Source organism: Eleutherodactylus coqui, chromosome 10 (genome assembly GCF_035609145.1).
Source record: "Eleutherodactylus coqui strain aEleCoq1 chromosome 10, aEleCoq1.hap1, whole genome shotgun sequence".
In the NCBI taxonomy this organism is placed as follows: domain Eukaryota; kingdom Metazoa; phylum Chordata; class Amphibia; order Anura; family Eleutherodactylidae; genus Eleutherodactylus; species Eleutherodactylus coqui.
In genome coordinates, this window is record NC_089846.1 from 3,121,650 (window position 1) to 3,142,186 (window position 20,537).

Here is a 20,537-nt window from a genome sequence, read left to right on the forward strand (position 1 = left end):
TGGAGGGTAACTATGTATTATATACAGGATAGTGGAGGGTTACTATGTATAATATACAGGATAGTGGAGGGTTACTATGTATTATATACAGGACAGTGGAGGGTTACTATGTATTATATACAGGATAGTGGTGGGTTACTATGTATAATATACAGGATAGTGGAGGGTTACTATGTATTATATACAGGATAGTGGAGGGTTACTATGTATTATATACAGGATAGTGGAGGGGTTACTATGTATTATATACAGGATAGTGGAGGGGTTACTATGTATTATATACAGGATAGTGGAGGGTCACTATGTATTATATACAGGATAGTGGAGGGTTACTATGTATTATATACAGGATAGTGGGGGGTTACTATGTATTATATACAGGATAGTGGAGGGGTTACTATGTATTATATACAGGATAGTGGAGGGTTACTATGTATTATATACAGGATAGTGGAGGGTTACTATGTATTATATACAGGATAGTGGAGGGTTACTATGTATTATATACAGGATAGTGGGGGGTTACTATGTATTATATACAGGATAGTGGAGGGTTACTATGTATTATATACAGGATAGTGGAGGGTTACTATGTATTATATACAGGATAGTGGAGGGGTTACTATGTATTATATACAGGATAGTGGAGGGTTACTATGTATTATATACAGGATAGTGGAGGGGTTACTATGTATTATATACAGGATAGTGGGGGGTTACTATGTATTATATACAGGATAGTGGAGGGTTACTATGTATAATATACAGGATAGTGGAGGGTTACTATGTATTATATACAGGATAGTGGAGGGGTTACTATGTATAATATACAGGATAGTGGAGGGTTACTATGTATTATATACAGGATAGTGGAGGGTTGCTATGTATTATATACAGGATAGTGGAGGGTTACTGCGTATTATATACAGGATAGTGGAGGGTTACTATATATTATATACAGGATAGTGGAGGGGTACTATGTATTATATACAGGATAGTGGAGGGGTTACTATGTATTATATACAGGACAGTGGAGGGTTACTATGTATTATATACAGGATAGTGGAGGGTTACTATGTATAATATACAGGATAGTGGAGGGTTACTATGTATTATATACAGGATAGTGGGGGGTTACTATGTATTATATACAGGATAGTGGAGGGGGTTACTATGTATTATATACAGGATAGTGGAGGGGGTTACTATGTATAATATACAGGATAGTGGAGGGGGTTACTATGTATTATATACAGGATAGTGGAGGGGTTACTATGTATTATATACAGGACAGTGGAGGGTTACTATGTATTATATACAGGATAGTGGAGGGTTACTATGTATAATATACAGGATAGTGGAGGGTTACTATGTATTATATACAGGACAGTGGAGGGTTACTATGTATTATATACAGGATAGTGGAGGGTTACTATGTATAATATACAGGATAGTGGAGGGTTACTATGTATTATATACAGGATAGTGGAGGGTTACTATGTATTATATACAGGATAGTGGAGGGGGTTACTATGTATTATATACAGGATAGTGGGGGGTTACTATGTATTATATACAGGATAGTGGGGGGTTACTATATATTATATACAGGATAGTGGGGGGGGGGTTACTATATATTATATACAGGATAGTGGGGGGTTACTATGTATTATATACAGGATAGTGGGGGGTTACTATGTATTATATACAGGATAGTGGGGGGTTACTATGTATTATATACAGGATAGTGGAGGGTTACTATGTTATATACAGGATAGTGGGGGGTTACTATGTATTATATACAGGATAGTGGAGGGTTACTATGTATTATATACAGGATAGCGGGGGGTTACTATGTATTATATACAGGATAGTGGAGGGTTACTATGTATTATATACAGGATAGCGGGGGGTTACTATGTATTATATACAGGATAGTGGAGGGTTGCTATGTATTATATACAGGATAGTGGGGGGTTACTATGTATTATATACAGGATAGTGGGGGGTTACTATATATTATATACAGGATAGTGGGGGGGGGGTTACTATATATTATATACAGGATAGTGGGGGGTTACTATGTATTATATACAGGATAGTGGGGGGTTACTATGTATTATATACAGGATAGTGGGGGGTTACTATGTATTATATACAGGATAGTGGAGGGTTACTATGTATTATATACAGGATAGTGGAGGGTTACTATGTTATATACAGGATAGTGGGGGGTTACTATGTTATATACAGGATAGTGGAGGGTTACTATGTATTATATACAGGATAGTGGAGGGTTACTATGTTATATACAGGATAGTGGGGGGTTACTATGTATTATATACAGGATAGTGGGGGGTTACTATGTATTATATACAGGATAGTGGAGGGTTACTATGTATTATATACAGGATACTGGGGGGTTACTATGTATTATATACAGGATAGTGGAGGGTTACTATGTATTATATACAGGATAGCGGGGGGTTACTATGTATTATATACAGGATAGTGGAGGGTTACTATGTATTATATACAGGATAGCGGGGGGTTACTATGTATTATATACAGGATAGTGGAGGGTTGCTATGTATTATATACAGGATAGTGGGGGGTTACTATGTATTATATACAGGATAGTGGAGGGTTACTATATGTTATATACAGGATAGTGGAGGGTTACTATGTATTATATACAGGATAGTGGAGGGTTACTATGTATTATATACAGGATAGTGGAGGGTTACTATGTATTATATACAGGATAGTGGAGGGTTACTATGCATTATATACAGGATAGTGGAGGGTTACTATGTATTATATACAGGATAGTGGAGGGTAACTATGTATTATATACAGGATAGTGGAGGGTTACTATGTATTATATACAGGATAGTGGAGGGTTACTATGTATTATATAGGATAGTGGGGGGTTACTATGTATTATATACAGGATAGTGGAGGGTTACTATGTATTATATACAGGATAGTGGGGGGTTACTATGTATTATATACAGGATAGTGGGGGGTTCTATATATTATATACAGGATAGTGGAGGGTTACTATGTATTATATACAGGATAGTGGGGGGTTACTATGTATTATAAACAGGATAGTGGAGGGTTACTATGTATTATATACAGGATAGTGGAGGGTTACTATGTATTATATACAGAATAGTGGAGGGTTACTATGTATTATATACAGGATAGTGGAGGGTTACTATATATTATATACCGGATAGTGGAGGGTTACTATGTATTATATACAGGATAGTGGAGGGTTACTATGTATTATATACAGGATAGTGGGGAGTTACTATGCATTATATACAGGATAGTGGAGGGTTACTATGTATTATATACCGGATAGTGGAGGGTTACTATGTATTATATACAGGATAGTGGAGGGTTACTATGTATTATATACAGGATAGTGGGGAGTTACTATGCATTATATACAGGATAGTGGAGGGTTACTATGTATTATATACAGGATAGTGGGGGGTTACTATGTATTATATACAGGATAGTGGGGGGTTACTATGTATTATATACAGGATAGTGGGGGGTTACTATGTATTATATACAGGATAGTGGGGAGTTACTATGTATAATATACAGGATAGTGGAGGGTTACTATGTATTATATACAGGATAGTGGAGGGTTACTATGTATAATATACAGGATAGTGGAGGGTTACTATGTATTATATACAGGATAGTGGAGGGTTACTATGCATTATATACAGGATAGTGGAGGGTTACTATGTATTATATACAGGATAGTGGAGGGTTACTATGTATAATATACAGGATAGTGGAGGGTTACTATGTATTATATACAGGATAGTGGAGGGTTACTATGCATTATATACAGGATAGTGGAGGGTTACTATGTATTATATACAGGATAGTGGAGGGTTACTATGTATTATATACAGGATAGTGGAGGGTTACTATGTATTATATGCAGGATAGTGGAGGGTTACTATGTATTATATACAGGATAGTGGAGGGTTACTATGCATTATATACAGGATAGTGGAGGGTTACTATGTATTATATACAGGATAGTGGAGGGTAACTATGTATTATATACAGGATAGTGGAGGGTTACTATGTATTATATACAGGATAGTGGAGGGTTACTATGTATTATATAGGATAGTGGGGGGTTACTATGTATTATATACAGGATAGTGGAGGGTTACTATGTATTATATACAGGATAGTGGGGGGTTACTATGTATTATATACAGGATAGTGGGGGGTTCTATATATTATATATAGGATAGTGGGGGGTTACTATGTATTATATACAGGATAGTGGGGGGTTACTATATATTATATACAGGATAGTGGAGGGTTACTATGTATTATATACAGGATAGTGGAGGGTTACTATGTATTATATACAGGATAGTGGGGGGTTACTATATATTATATACAGGATAGTGGAGGGTTACTATGTATTATATACAGGATAGTGGGGGGTTACTATGTATTATATACAGGATAGTGGGGGGTTACTATGTATTATATACAGGATAGTGGGGGGTTCTATATATTATATATAGGATAGTGGGGGGTTACTATGTATTATATACAGGATAGTGGGGGGTTACTATGTATTATATACAGGATAGTGGGGGGTTACTATGTATTATATACAGGATAGTGGGGGGTTACTATGTATTATATACAGGATAGTGGGGGGTTACTATGTATTATATACAGGATAGTGGGGGGTTCTATATATTATATATAGGATAGTGGGGGGTTACTATGTATTATATACAGGATAGTGGGGGGTTACTATGTATTATATACAGGATAGTGGGGGGTTACTATGTATAATATACAGGATAGTGGAGGGTTACTATGTATTATATACAGGATAGTGGAGGGTTACTATGTATTATATACAGGATAGTGGGGGGTTACTATGTATTATATACAGGATAGTGGGGGGTTACTATGTATTATATACAGGATAGTGGGGGGTTACTATGTATTATATACAGGATAGTGGGGGGTTCTATATATTATATATAGGATAGTGGGGGGTTACTATGTATTATATACAGGATAGTGGGGGGTTACTATGTATTATATACAGGATAGTGGGGGGTTACTATGTATAATATACAGGATAGTGGAGGGTTACTATGTATTATATACAGGATAGTGGAGGGTTACTATGTATTATATACAGTATAGTGGAGGGTTACTATGTATTATATACAGGATAGTGGGGGGTTACTATGTATAATATACAGGATAGTGGAGGGTTACTATGTATTATATACAGGATAGTGGAGGGTTACTATGTATTATATACAGGATAGTGGAGGGTTACTATGTATTATATACAGGATAGTGGAGGGTTACTATGTATTATATACAGGATAGTGGAGGGTTACTATGTATTATATACAGGATAGTGGAGGGTTACTATGTATTATATACAGGATAGTGGGGGGTTACTATGTATTATATACAGGATAGTGGAGGGTTACTATGTATTATATACAGGATACTGGGGGGTTACTATGTATTATATACAGCATAGTGGGAGGTTACTATGTATTATATACAGGATAGTGGAGGGTTACTATGTATTATATACAGGATAGTGGGGGGTTACTATGTATTATATACAGGATAGTGGAGGGTTACTGCGTATTATATACAGGATAGTGGGGGGTTACTATGTATTATATACAGGATAGTGGAGGGTTACTATGTATTATATACAGCATAGTGGGAGGTTACTATGTATTATATACAGGATAGTGGAGGGTTACTATGTATTATATACAGGATAGTGGGGGGTTACTATGTATTATATACAGGATAGTGGAGGGTTACTGCGTATTATATACAGGATAGTGGGGGGTTACTATGTATTATATACAGGATAGTGGAGGGTTACTATGTATTATATACAGGATAGTGGAGGGTTACTATGTATTATATACGGGATAGTTGGGGGTTACTATGTATTATATATGGGATAGTTGGGGGTTACTATGTATTATATACAGGATAGTGGAGGGTTACTATGTATTATATACAGGATAGTGGGGGGTTACTATGTATTATAAACAGGATAGCGGGGGGTTACTATGTATTATATACAGGATAGTGGAGGGTTACTATATATTATATACAGGATAGTGGAGGGTTACTATGTATTATATACAGGATAGAGGAGGGTTACTATGTATTATATACAGGATAGTGGAGGGTTACTATGTATTATATACAGGATAGTGGAGGGTTACTATATATTATATACAGGATAGTGGAGGGTTACTATGTATTATATACAGGATAGAGGAGGGTTACTATGTATTATATGCAGGATAGTGGAGGGTTACTATGTATAATATACAGGATAGTGGAGGGTTACTATGTATTATATACAGGATAGTGGAGGGTTACTATGTATTATATACAGGATAGCGGAGGGTTACTATGTATTATATACAGGATAGTGGGGGGTTACTATGTATTATATACAGGATAGCGGGGGGTTACTATGTATTATATACAGGATAGTGGAGGGTTACTATGTATTATATACAGGATAGTGGGGGGTTACTATGTATTATATACAGGATAGAGGAGGGGTTACTATGTATTATATACAGGATAGTGGAGGGTTACTATGTATTATATACAGGATAGTGGAGGGTTACTATGTATTATATACAGGATAGTGGAGGGGTTACTATAATATATACAGGATAGTGGAGGGTTACTATGTATAATATACAGGATAGTGGAGGGTTACTATGTATTATATACAGGATAGTGGGGGGTTACTATGTATAATATACAGGATAGTGGAGGGTTACTATGTATTATATACAGGATAGTGGTGGGTTACTATGTATAATATACAGGATAGTGGAGGGTTACTATGTATTATATACAGGATAGTGGGGGGTTACTATGTATAATATACAGGATAGTGGAGGGTTACTATGTATTATATACAGGATAGTGGAGGGTTACTATGTATTATATACAGGATAGTGGGGGGTTACTATGTGTTATATACAGGATAGTGGAGGGTTATTATGTATTATATACAGGATAGTGGAGGGTTACTGTGTATTATATACAGGATAGTGGAGGGTTACTATGTATTATATACAGGATAGTGGAGGGTTTCTATGTATTATATACAGGATAGTGGGGGGGGGGGTTACTATATATTATATACAGGATAGTGGAGGGTTACTGTGTATTATATACAGGATAGTGGAGTGGGTACTTTATGTTATATACAGGATAGTGGAGGGGTTACTATGTATTATATACAGGATAGCGGGGGGTTACTATGTATTATATACAGGATAGTGGAGGGTTACTATGTATTATATACGGGATAGTGTAGGGTTATATGTATTATATACAGGATAGTGGGGGGTTACTATGTATTATATACAGGATAGTGGGGGGTTACTATGTATTATATGCAGGATAGTGGAGGGTTACTATGTATTATATACAGGATAGTGGGGGTTACTATGTATTATATACAGGATAGTGGGGGGTTCTATGTATTATATATAGGATAGTGGGGGGTTACTATGTATTATATACAGGATAGTGGTGGGTTACTATGTATAATATACAGGATAGTGGAGGGTTACTATATATTATATACAGGATAGTGGAGGGGGTACTATGTATTATATACAGGATAGTGGAGGGTTACTATGTATTATATACAGGATAGTGGAGGGGTACTATATTTTATATACAGGATAGTGGAGGGGGTACTATGTATTATATACAGGATAGTGGAGGGGGTACTATGTGTTATATACAGGATAGTGAAGGGGTTACTATGTATTATATACAGGATAGTGGAGGGGTACTATATTTTATATACAGGATAGTGGAGGGGGTACTATGTATTATATACAGGATAGTGGAGGGGGTACTATATGTTATATACAGGATAGTGAAGGGGGTACTATATCTTATATACAGGATAGTGGAGGGGGTACTATATGTTATATACAGGATAGTGAAGGGGGTACTATGTATTATATACGGGATCCTGTAGAGGGTACTATATTTTATATACAGTACATGATGCACTCTATGTAGGCCATACAGGAGTTTCGTTCCGGTATTCATCTTCGCTGATTCTGCGCTGTTTTCTATACATTGATCCCATTAATACTATAGATCTATCTGAACCTTTTCTGTCCAGGTTTACGCCATATTGGTCAGTCACCCTCCGGCACCAACCGATCACCTGACTCCAACCCCAGTCTCCTATACGGCCGGCTTCTACCGGATCCCAGTCATCGGGCTAACCACCAGGATGTCTATATATTCCGATAAGGTATGCTATATGTGCACGGTGTATCCTCCATGTGGCCCCCATAGAGTATCAGTAAGAACCTTGTGTCTTCTCCTCCCTCCAGAGCATCCATCTCTCCTTTCTGCGCACCGTTCCGCCATACTCCCATCAGGCTCTGGTTTGGTTTGAGATGATGCGTATTTTTGGCTGGAACCACGTCATCCTCATCGTGAGCGATGACCACGAGGGCCGAGCCGCCCAGAAGAAGCTGGAGACCCTCCTGGAAGAGAAGGAGTCCAAGGTTAGTTTGAGGGGGCTGCGGCTGCCTTCTGTGCTGACCTGTTCCTCGGAGGGACCTGTATGTAGATACGTTAAGACATGTTTCTCTTCTCATTGTGACGACATTGTGCTTATACATCTAGAGTGTCACTGGCACCAGACAGACCGTTGTACTAGAATCATCTCACATGCTTTGCCATAGGCCAAATCTCCGACGGTTAAGTCAATGCAAGGGAATAGCCTGGAGCTTTGCAAATGCAATCACAACGCCAAGGTAGATGAGGCCGGTATGGGGCAGGCACACCTCGCTCACCGCACGTGGCCAGCAGCGGGGTCAATTGGCTAGCAGGGACCAAAGCGGGATGGAACCTTTTGAGTTTTGTCGGCACAGTGCGGATTCTCAGGCGAGCTCTTTCTGTTTACATCATCGACATTTGCTCCACCATCTCCATCCGACACGCTGTCAACATGGCTTCCGCTGACATTGCCCATGCGATAGATTGGAAACCCCCCCGCTGGCTGCCCAGCTCCCTGAGGAAATGCACTGTGCTTCATTCGGCATAGAGGGCTGCACCCCAAAAATATTAGACGTGTTACAAGCTTAGAATGCTGCTGAGACCACGTACCTGACACACAAACACGCATGATACCCGTACAGTCACCGCCACGCGCTTCACTGGTGGGGGATGATGAAAGCAGGTTGGGGAACAAGGTATCCATATGAGTCGGTACCTGAGGATGACGAGACCAAACTGTCATGGTGCCGGGGCCAAGGTCACCGGCACCCAGGGGCACACCGCACGGGGGGCTTATCTCCAGCCCCCCTATAGGCCTATCCCACCCCAACACCCCCGTGCCGCCACTGACTGTTCCTGAAAGGTAGGTCAGCCGCCTCCATTCTGCTCACTGTGTGAATATGGGCCTTCCTGGTTTCTGCCAGCGATTACTACACCTTCGGGGTTATGGGGGGTCTCTTAAAGCTCAAAGAGGACTTATAAAGTTTGAAGCTTTATCCTAAGAAGGTCGGCAGAGCCGAGAGAAAAACATGCAGAAAGGGAAAATGTACAAAAGTGTTCGGAGCAAAATATACAGTTATGAGACAACAGAAGATCCCCGTCCGTCGGGTCCATTCGAATAGTCCTGATAGCAAGGAGCAGACAGGTGGGCAGTCCTGCATCCGCTACCGGGGTCCGACAGGGGAGGGGACCCTCCTTCAGTTTTAAAGGCTCTTCGCCCCCAGACCTCTGACCCCCGTCACAGAGAGGCTAAGAAGATGCGCAGATCTCCCAGATGAAAACAGTTTAATATTTCAGCCATATTTCCCCATGGCCGCCATATTTCCGAGCGCGAATTAGCCAACAATTAGACATCAAACAGCGGATGTAAAGGGTGATGAGTCCAGCGGATGTGACTCCACATGTTCTGGGGGCTGCACTGATGGGAGCGGATGCATTGTGTTTACGGGACACTCGCCGTCTGGCTGCACCTCTTAGTAGAACCCCAGTTATTGCCTCATCTCAGTAGTGGATGTCCCAGCTAGCCAGTCTACAGAATGTGTATTAGAGAGCAGGAGGACAATGGCGTGTCCGGTGACTCGCTGGTGTGTCCCAAAAGGAGCAGATGGGACAACGGTCCACTGCCCAGCTGGGAGAGGAGGTCTAATCAATATTGATGAAGCTTTTGCTTGTGGAAGGATGCACACTTAAACACCTACATCAATACACCGAACTTCCCTGGATGACAGGTGGCTGATACCAGAGACACTAGCTGACAGATGGGTGAATTGCCCAGTATCCCTCCAGATCATGTGATTTTCAGGTCTGAGCTCGTCTACGTCCCCCTTCCCTGTGGGTCTGATGGGCCCCTTCTTCATACACTCCATAGCCAACAAAGAGGCCATCCGCAGGGGCCCGGACTGCTGTAGTCCAGTTGGCTTATGCCGGGAGGGGCTCAGTTTTGACATTTGTACTTGTGACAACTAAACAGGTCCTCAAAATGCTGATAAGAGGTCTAAAAAATGCCACACATGGCCGTCGCCTCTGTGAATCCTTAAAACTGCTCAGCAGAACCAAAAAGCATCACATGACATCATCACATGACAATATCACATGACATCATCACATGACATCACATGGCAACATCACAGCGCCATCTTTTTCCGTTGGCTCGTCTGATATTTCATCTTACGTAGCCGCCAAGCACTTGATCTTAGACAGGGGGGGTTCACTGCATCAGGGCATCAGGATGGCATTATATGGTGGGGCTAGTGGCGCCCCCTACCTCTAATCTTTGGGACACAGTACGTGGCGTGGTGTACGTGGCCTCCGAGCGGCTGATCGCACATTCCATTGTGTGACACAAAGCACTGAGGACACTATGAAGGGTCTCGTTAACGTATCAGCGCAGCCTGGACAATGCGGTGTGATGAGGCCGGACCTCCAGGCTATAGGTGACTGACAGTCAGTATGTCCCCTATAGCCTCCGGGGACCCTGCAGTAAATCACAAACATTTCGTATCCGCAGATGTCTGCTGGCCTCATTTATCTAAACCCTGTAAACCACAATGTCTTCTTGTTGCCCCCGGCAACCAATCACAGCGCAGGGTACACTCCTGAAATGGCTCTGGTAAAATGTAACCTGCGCTGTGATTGGTTGCCAGGGACAACAAGGAGACATTGTGGTTTACAGGGTTTAGATAAATGAGGCCCATATATGTTTATACCTGACTGTATACCCCTCCCTATATGTATAGACCACTCTATATATACACCACACCCTGTATATACACTATCCTATATATACCCCACCCTGTATATACACTGCTCAATATATATATACCCCACCTTGTAAGAATACCCCATCCTCTATGTATACCCTTCCCTATATATACCCCACCCTGTATGTATATACCACCCTATAAATATCCCACTGCCCAATATATATACTCAACCTTGCAAGTATACCCTGCACTATATATTCCCCACCGTACCATATATATACCCCATCCTGTATGTATACCCTGCCCGATATATACCCCACCGTGTATGTATACCCTCCCCTATATATACCCCACCCACTATGTATACCCTGCCCTATATATATTCCCCTACCTGTATGTATATACCACCCTATAAATATCCCACTGCCCAATATATATACTCAACCCTGTATGTATACCCTGCCCTATATATTCCTACCCTGCCGTTAGACCTCTCAGCACAAGGGGCCCCAAAGACCCCCAACTTTTTGTATTGGTCCCCGAGAACCTTCAAGTTACACCTCTGAATAATTTTACTTCCACAAGGCTGGATATCCGCTGACGACAGACGAATAAAAGGTATTGCAGTCTGCAATCCGCTGGGTTGGTATCCCGCCAATATCGTAGATCTATAACAAGATATAGCAATGGTACTACCGAAAGATAAAGATAAAGACCTAGCTGGCAGTAAACTAGCCGGAGGCGAATACGGACCGCCCTTATTACCCCACCTAGCAGCGTTGGGCTCCTCTGGCCTCCAGCAGCTCAACGTGGCGTAGATCCCACTCAGTGATGACATCACTCTGCAGGAATACCGGCCCCTGCGGACAGGAAGCTTCCTGCAGTTGCTGCAGATTAGATGGCGGTGCTGACATGTTCTGATCAGCTGACAGGAAGGGGTCAGCGATTCATGCTGCTTGCACCAAATTCTGCCCTCCCATCAGCACATAAACCTGCATCCATCTGACCAGGAGATGTTTCTCCGCTGCTCAGTGATACACGTTTTGCGCTCTTTTGCCCGCTGGAGTCTTTCTGTTTCTCTTAGACACAATGGCGCTGGAACTGGTCGCCCGCTGTTATACCATCCGTGTGGAGGAACGGCGAGTTGTGCGTTCGGACACGTTACTTGGAGCTCCAGCGTTGTATTCAGCTGACTGTGCAGCCTGTTGGTCAGAGCGATTCCTGACATCCTCCTCCGACCCCTTTCAGTGATGAGTTGTTTCCGTCCGCAGGATCCCCTTTACTGGATGTTTTCCCCGATCGCGCCATTCTCTGTATACTCTCCACACTGTTACATGAGAAACCCCCCGTGGTTGGCAGTGAGACCCCCAGCTAGTCTAGCACCGATGACCGGCCTCGCTGGAAGTCGCTCCGATCGCTGGATCTTCCATCTAATGTGGATTCACACTTAAACTGATCCGCGGAAAACTTGTCATGTGATTTTATGCTCCGGGCTCACAGGGGGGAATTACCGTACAGGGGGCGCCAATCCTGAGAGGGCCGGGGGTCTAAAAAAGAAGCTGGGTCTCCAATAAGGGGGCCATTCACTGTGTAAGCATTTCAGAAGATAATTTCAGATGTTTGCCCCCATTCAGGAGAAAAATTCCTTCCCGACCCCATAATGGCGGTCAGAATAATCCCTGGACCAACCTCTGATAGTTCCCACCTGACTGTAATCCCCGGATCACCAACCCGCTGGTCACCTAATGTCTATATCCTGTAATATCATAGAAAGGCATCCAGTCCCTCTTACACTCCTCTATGGATCCTGCCATCACCACGTCCTCAGGCAGAGAGTTCCACAGTCTCACTGCTCTTACACTAAAGAACCCCCTACTATTTTGGTGATGGAACCTGCTTTCTTCTAGACGTAGCGGATGCCCTCTTGTTACCGTCGCAGTCCTGGGTATAAACAGATCCTGGAGAGATCCTTGTATCGTCCCCTCATGTATTTATACAGAGTTATTTGGTCGCCCCTTAGCCGTCTTTTTCCGGGGTGAATAATCCCAGTTTTGGTGCCTCTCTGGGTATTCCAGTCCCGTCATTCCATGTATTAGTTTAGTCGCCCTTCTTTGAACCCCCTCCAGCACTGTAACATCTTTCCTGAGCCCCGGTGACCAGAACTGTACGCAGTATTCCATGTGAGGCCTGACAAGTGCCTTATATAGTGGGGGGATAATGTTCTTGCCCCTCGCCCCTATACCTCTTTTACTGCACCCCAAGACTCTATTAGCCTTTGCAGCAGCTGACTGGCATTGATTGCTCCAGTTTAGTCTACAGCCCACTTGTACCCCCAGGTCTTTTCCCTAGCAGTACCCCATTTAGTGTATATTGGTGACATCCGTTTCTCCTGCCCATGTGCAGAACCTTACATTTATCCACACTGAGCTTCATTTCCCATTCCCCCCCCAGCCCCCGGCTTATCCCGGTCCGTTCTCAGTCGTACTTTGTCCTCCTTTGTATTAATTACTTTGTATCATCCGATATGCTGGACTTATCCTTCCAGCGGCTCTCCTGGTCTTCTTGCGGCTCTGGTGCTCCGGCGTCCCCCGCTCTCTGCTCCCCGTCTCCCGCTGACGTCCCGTCCGCAGCGCAGCCTCCTGAATGCTTAGTGTCTGTTCACACGGAGATGATTGGGGTCTCTTTGGTGTTGAGGCTTCCACTTCTCCTCGGTGTGAAGAGGCTCTAATAAAGTGGTCATGCAGTGCAGCATGTGTTGTACACACGGTGACCGTGGCTCGACATCTCCTGCGAACAGTCAGTCTGGGGGTCTCTGTGGTGACGGTGGGCTTCTTTATACAATCAACCTTTTCTGCACTTATCTGTACTATCGAGCCTGCAGAGCAGAGAGGGGACGCTGCAGGTCATGGGGGTCATCTGCACAATCTGCAGTGTGATACAACATTACAGTAAAGGGGGAAGCAGGCAGCTCCGTACATAGCGCAGTGGCCCACGTTGGTACTGCAGGCCGAGTCCCATTCACTGCAGCAGAACTCAGAGCGCAGTACCAACCCGAACCACTAGACAATGTATGGGGCTGTCTGCTTCCTGCAGCTAAACAGATAGAAATAGGACAACCCCCTGGACAAAAAAATAAACATGGGGGAAGAAAGGAAGACAGAAGAATGTTTTATATCACACATTGTATAGTCAGTAACAAAGTGGGACATTTTTATTACTTCAGAAATCACTTTTTACTCTAAATTGCTCTTTTTTTATTACACTTTTTTTTTCATTTTATACATTCATATTTACAAAAGGGCAAAACCCCCCGGTGCAGCGATGAGGAGCGGGCGCAGCCGGCGCGGGAAGAGTTAATCAGAGCAACATGTCAGGAATGACAAATATTTCTCCTGTAGTCGGATGCCGAGGGCGCGAGCGCGTCGCCTATCAGCCCGATAACAAGTCCCAAAGGTGAACAGTGACTCAACGACATGCGAGAACCTCCGGAAATACGTGCGGCGGGCCTGCGCTCACTCGCCAACGCTCTGCAGCGGCGTAAGAGAGGGAAGACGCTCCGTTATAATAAATGTAAAACTAACGAGAGAAATAAAGGTGATGTTTGACATAAAACAAACAGTAACCATTAACCCCTTAGTGACACACATTTACCCTGCACCTACGTGGACAGCGGACCAGTGACAGCCCGGCTCCTGCTCTAACCACCAGCAGTGATCCATAGGCCGCCGGCACACAAATGGATTGCAGAATCCTCGGTCGGCGCCCGCTCGGACGTTCTGTTGTTATAGTCACCCATCGGAAGGCATTACGTTCTGCAGCGTCCAGCAGACGCACGGATGCAAATTGCGATTTTTTTCTAAGCAGAAGAAAAATCACAACATGCTCCTTCTTTGCGCAGATTCCACGCGGACGAACTCCATTGATCTGTATGGGAGCAATCAAATCGCAGTGCATCCACAATTACCTGCAGATGGGCGCGGACTTGTAGGCGGATAGTTCGCAGGTTGCTAGGAGACCATATTACACAATGGGTAGACATCGTGCAGGAAGAACACCCCATCGTGCATCGCAGCAGGGGACTGCTCTCCCACTGCAGAAATCCGACCCATTGGTGTGCAGCGGCCATAAAGCCCGTTTACACGGAGCGAAAATCGCTCAAACGACAGAGACCGCTCTCAGAGATCATTTTGCATAAACTATTAATTAGCTCCTCAGCCTTCAGCTGAAAACAGTTAATAGCCGGATGGCAGACGAGATGTTACTCCGCCCCCAATAAACACATTCTGTATTTTCATCATCAATAATGACATTCATATTTTTTTTTTTACGCATACCCTGACCGAGGCAGAGGGGCGCAGCATGGCGGGGTCATAGCTGTGTCTACATACCCTGGCCGAGGCAGAGGGGCGCAGCATGGCGGGGTCATAGCTGTGTCTACATACCCTGGCCGAGGCAGAGGGGCGCAGCATGGCGGGGTCATAGCTGTGTCTACATACCCTGGCCGAGGCAGAGGGGCGCAGCATGGCGGGGTCATAGCTGTGTCTACATACCCTGGCCGAGGCAGAGGGGCGCAGCATGGCGGGGTCATAGCTGTGTCTACATACCCTGGCCGAGGCAGAGGGGCGCAGCATGGCGGGGTCATAGCTGTGTCTACATACCCTGGCCGAGGCAGAGGGGCGCAGCATGGCGGGGTCATAGCTGTGTCTACATACCCTGGCCCAGGCAGAGGGGCGCAGCATGGTGGGGTCATAGCTGTGTCTACATACCCTGGCAGAGGGGCGCAGCATGGCGGGGTCATAGCTGTGTCTACATACCCTGGCCGAGGCAGAGGGGCGCAGCATGGCAGGGTCATAGCTGTGTCTACATACCCTGGCCCAGGCAGAGGGGCGCAGCATGGCAGGGTCATAGCTGTGTCTACATACCCTGGCCGAGGCAGAGGGGCGCAGCATGGCGGGGTCATAGCTGTGTCTACATACCCTGGCCGAGGCAGAGGGGCGCAGCATGGCGGGGTCATAGCTGTGTCTACATACCCTGGCCGAGGCAGAGGGGCGCAGCATGGTGGGGTCATAGCTGTGTCTACATACCCTGGCCAAGGCAGAGGGGCGCAGCATGGCGGGGTCATAGCTGTGTCTACATACCCTGGCCCAGGCAGAGGGGCGCAGCATGGCGGGGTCATAGCTGTGTCTACATACCCTGGCCGAGGCAGAGGGGCGCAGCATGGCGGGGTCATAGCTGTGTCTACATACCCTGGCCGAGGCAGAGGGGCGCAGCATGGCGGGGTCATAGCTGTGTCTACATACCCTGGCCGAGGCAGAGGGGCGCAGCATGGCGGGGTCATAGCTGTGTCTACATACCCTGGCCGAGGCAGAGGGGCGCAGCATGGTGGGGTCATAGCTGTGTCTACATACCCTGGCCCAGGCAGAGGGGCGCAGCATGGCGGGGTCATAGCTGTGTCTACATACCCTGGCCCAGGCAGAGGGGCGCAGCATGGCGGGGTCATAGCTGTGTCTACATACCCTGGCAGAGGGGCGCAGCATGGCGGGGTCATAGCTGTGTCTACATACCCTGGCCGAGGCAGAGGGGCGCAGCATGGCGGGGTCATAGCTGTGTCTACATACCCTGGCCGAGGCAGAGGGGCGCAGCATGGCGGGGTCATAGCTGTGTCTACATACCCTGGCCCAGGCAGAGGGGCGCAGCATGGCGGGGTCATAGCTGTGTCTACATACCCTGGCCGAGGCAGAGGGGCGCAGCATGGCAGGGTCATAGCTGTGTCTACATACCCTGGCCGAGGCAGAGGGGCGCAGCATGGCGGGGTCATAGCTGTGTCTACATACCATGGCCGAGGCAGAGGGGCGCAGCATGGCGGGTCATAGCTGTGTCTACATACCCTGGCCCAGGCAGAGGGGCGCAGCATGGCGGGGTCATAGCTGTGTCTACATACCCTGGCAGAGGGGCGCAGCATGGCGGGGTCATAGCTGTGTCTACATACCCTGGCCCAGGCAGAGGGGCGCAGCATGGTGGGGTCATAGCTGTGTCTACATACCCTGGCCGAGGCAGAGGGGCGCAGCATGGCAGGGTCATAGCTGTGTCTACGTACTACCCTGGCCGAGGCAGAGGGGCGCAGCATGGCAGGGTCATAGCTGTGTCTACGTACCCTGGCCGAGGCAGAGGGGCGCAGCATGGCAGGGTCATAGCTGTGTCTACATACCCTGGCCCAGGCAGAGGGGCGCAGCATGGCGGGTCATAGCTGTGTCTACATACCCTGGCCAAGGCAGAGGGGCGCAGCATGGCGGGGTCATAGCTGTGTCTACATACCCTGGCCCAGGCAGAGGGGCGCAGCATGGTGGGGTCATAGCTGTGTCTACATACCCTGGCCCAGGCAGAGGGGCGCAGCATGGCGGGGTCATAGCTGTGTCTACATACCCTGGCCAAGGCAGAGGGGCGCAGCATGGCGGGGTCATAGCTGTGTCTACATACTCTGGCCCAGGCAGAGGGGCGCAGCATGGCAGGGCCATAGCTGTGTCTACATACCCTGGCCGAAGCAGAGGGGCGCAGCATGGCGGGGTCATAGCTGTGTCTACATACTCTGGCCCAGGCAGAGGGGCGCAGCATGGCGGGGTCACAGCTGTGTCTACATACCCTGGCAGAGGGGTGCGTTGCCCCCCTGGCACCCAGCTCCGCCAGCCCTGCAGCCTGGAAATAAGCGGTTTTTTGAGATTAGAAAAATGACAAGGGGGAAAGATAAGAAGGAAATACGTATCCTCACCCTTCCAATGACCCCTGGGGGCAGGGTCACCCTTCCAATGACCCCCGGGGGCGGGGTCACCCTTCCAATGACCCTGCCCCTGCAGCCATCGCTGCAGCTCAGGCCCAAGCCAAGAAGTGAGTGCAGCAGTCATGTGCTCTTCATCACTTCTGAAAGACAGTTCGGGCATGGGCCAGACGGGCGGGGGTGAAAGTGGGCACAGCAGGTGGCCGGGCGGGGGTGCACTGATGGTTGCCCCATTGGTGTTGGTATGGGCCAGGTGTCCCCACAACAGGGGATGTCCCCAAAGTAAGGGTCTGCAGCGGTACAGTCTACATGTTGTACAGACAGTCGTTTGCTGCGTGCTTCGGCCACTGCACAGGTCCGCCACGTTTCCTTCACTGGCAGTATGGATGCTATAAGGCAAGCAGTCAGAAACAAGCAGGTGACATCACCCGGTACTTCAGTGTAGGGTTAGGCAGCAAACCCAAGAGGAAGAGTCCCGGTAGTCATATGAGGTTATTGACAGTAGCGGGCCTTCCTTCTAGAGTATTCTGCATCCCCGTCTGAAACCAGAAGTGACAGTCACCGCTGGCGGAGCACCGGATATCGGTACAGGCCTCCGCAAGAGTTGTTGGCAGCTGTGTCTTGTGCCCTCTTATTCTCTCCCCCCCCAAAACTCCTGACGCCTTAGAGAGTCATACAGTACCGCCACCACAACCTCCCCCTGAGGTCCCTGCTAAAGCCTTAAAGGCACAGTGTAAACTAACAAACAAATGTAGCAAGATAAAGCAGGTACAATTACACTCCACATAACATGGGGCACCCCCTTACACTCACATGACCACTCAGCCAATCGCTGACCTCAGTGGTCCCATGCCGTTCATGCACAAATGCCTGCTGAAGCCAGTGATTGGTCTAGTGGTCACATGAGCAATGGATGGCATGTGACAGCTGCATTCAGGATCGTCCCTTTGGTGCTAGAGGGGATGATATTGAAGGAATGAGTGCGTGCTTTCCTTTATGTTACAACCTTATCTGTAATTTATTTTTTTAATCTTGAAGCCCCCTTTAAAGCGGTTGTCCAGTTGCAAACTATTGATGGTTTATTTGCAGGATAGGAAATTAATAGTAGATTGACAGGCGTTCATCACCTGGGACCTCTGATAATCAGCTGTACTCTGGGTCAATGTGCGTGTGCATGAAGTTTATTTCTGCAGGAAGCAGACAGCTCTGTTCTCCCTGTAGTGGCTAGGATTGGTATTACAGGCAAAGTTCCCATTCACGTGAATCTTCTGTAATACCAAGCCTGGCCACTGCAGCGGGAACGGAGCTGCCTGCTTCCTGCACAAATCAGCTCAGTGCACCAGCCTAAAGAGCAGCTGATCAGGGGGATTCCTGAGTGGTAGCCCCCCTCCAATCTACTACTGATCACCAATCCTGCGGAGAGGCCAACTTCATGTAAAGCGCAGATAAAATACCGTTATTTTAAATACTTTTGCCTGTTGTTGGCCTCCGCCCTCTGCGGATGAAGGCTCCCCAGGGTCTCCATTCACTGACATACATCTTTTGCAAGCTCCAGTGTTATTATCCCCCTTTAGCAGAGGTGGAGAGATGAGGTGGATGTTGGATTGCTTTTCTACACACCATATTCAATGTTTATAATATTCTTCTGTGTCTACATATTTTCTCTGTGCACATTATTCATCAGAGTAAAAAAAGGAACTATGAAAACCTCGAACAACTTTCCTATGACAACAAGCGTGGACCCAAGGTATATATGCATGGAAAATGCACGTAGCCCACCGGTTCTAACTAAGTCACAGACACCCCAAAACCAAAAACAATGCGGTCTAAATTCCTCCCTCTGCCCCCCACCTAAATTAGGTGGTCCGTGACTGTCTGCTAATTTTTTGTGCAATCCGGTACTGGATTGGACAAGTCAATGGGAAATGTAAGTGCTGAGCCTGCCCTCGCAGTCTACTCTGTCGAATTCTTTGATGCTGGAGGGGCCAGCAAAAAAAATCAAAAACAGCAAAAAAAAATTAAAGAATCTCTATTACTGTTCAAAAACCAATTGTGGGCACCTCCAGCAGCTAAAGTTTGTTAGGAATGCATGTGAACCAATGAATTAACCCGCAAGTTTTTTTTAAATCTTTATTTAAAAAAACAAAAAACGATAAGGAAGATTTTATTCTACAGTCTAAAACAATCACTTTTATTCTTCAAAAAGGTAAACTCTGTGTTTAACAAAAACGACACCATTTTTATCTTTTTTATTTGTGATTCTTTTTGGTTTTTTGATTTTGGGAAGAGGACACTCATTGGATTTTTAAAAAAAGCAAACAAAAACTATTTGCATTTCCAGGTGTTTTTTTTTTTCCTAATCTCTTATAAAATGCACGTCTTTTTTTTTTATTTTTTTTGTTTTTCTTTTTGGGTCTTGGCGAACTTCAGTTTGC

The 20,537-nt window shown here is 45.7% G+C and overlaps 1 protein-coding gene across 2 annotated transcripts in view; it reads left to right on the top strand.

Moving 5' to 3' along the window:
- The window catches only part of GRIN1 (glutamate ionotropic receptor NMDA type subunit 1), a 156,670-nt gene that overhangs the window by 42,176 nt on the left and 93,957 nt on the right, over window positions 1-20,537 (top strand). The window contains exons 2-4 of one of the 2 annotated variants that reach the window (XM_066580013.1): window positions 8,240-8,374; window positions 8,457-8,633; window positions 19,787-19,849. In XM_066580013.1, coding sequence (XP_066436110.1) covers window positions 8,240-8,374; window positions 8,457-8,633; window positions 19,787-19,849 — 375 coding nt within the window. The remainder of the gene's footprint in view (window positions 1-8,239; window positions 8,375-8,456; window positions 8,634-19,786; window positions 19,850-20,537) is intronic. The other variant, XM_066580014.1, reaches the window with a different exon arrangement.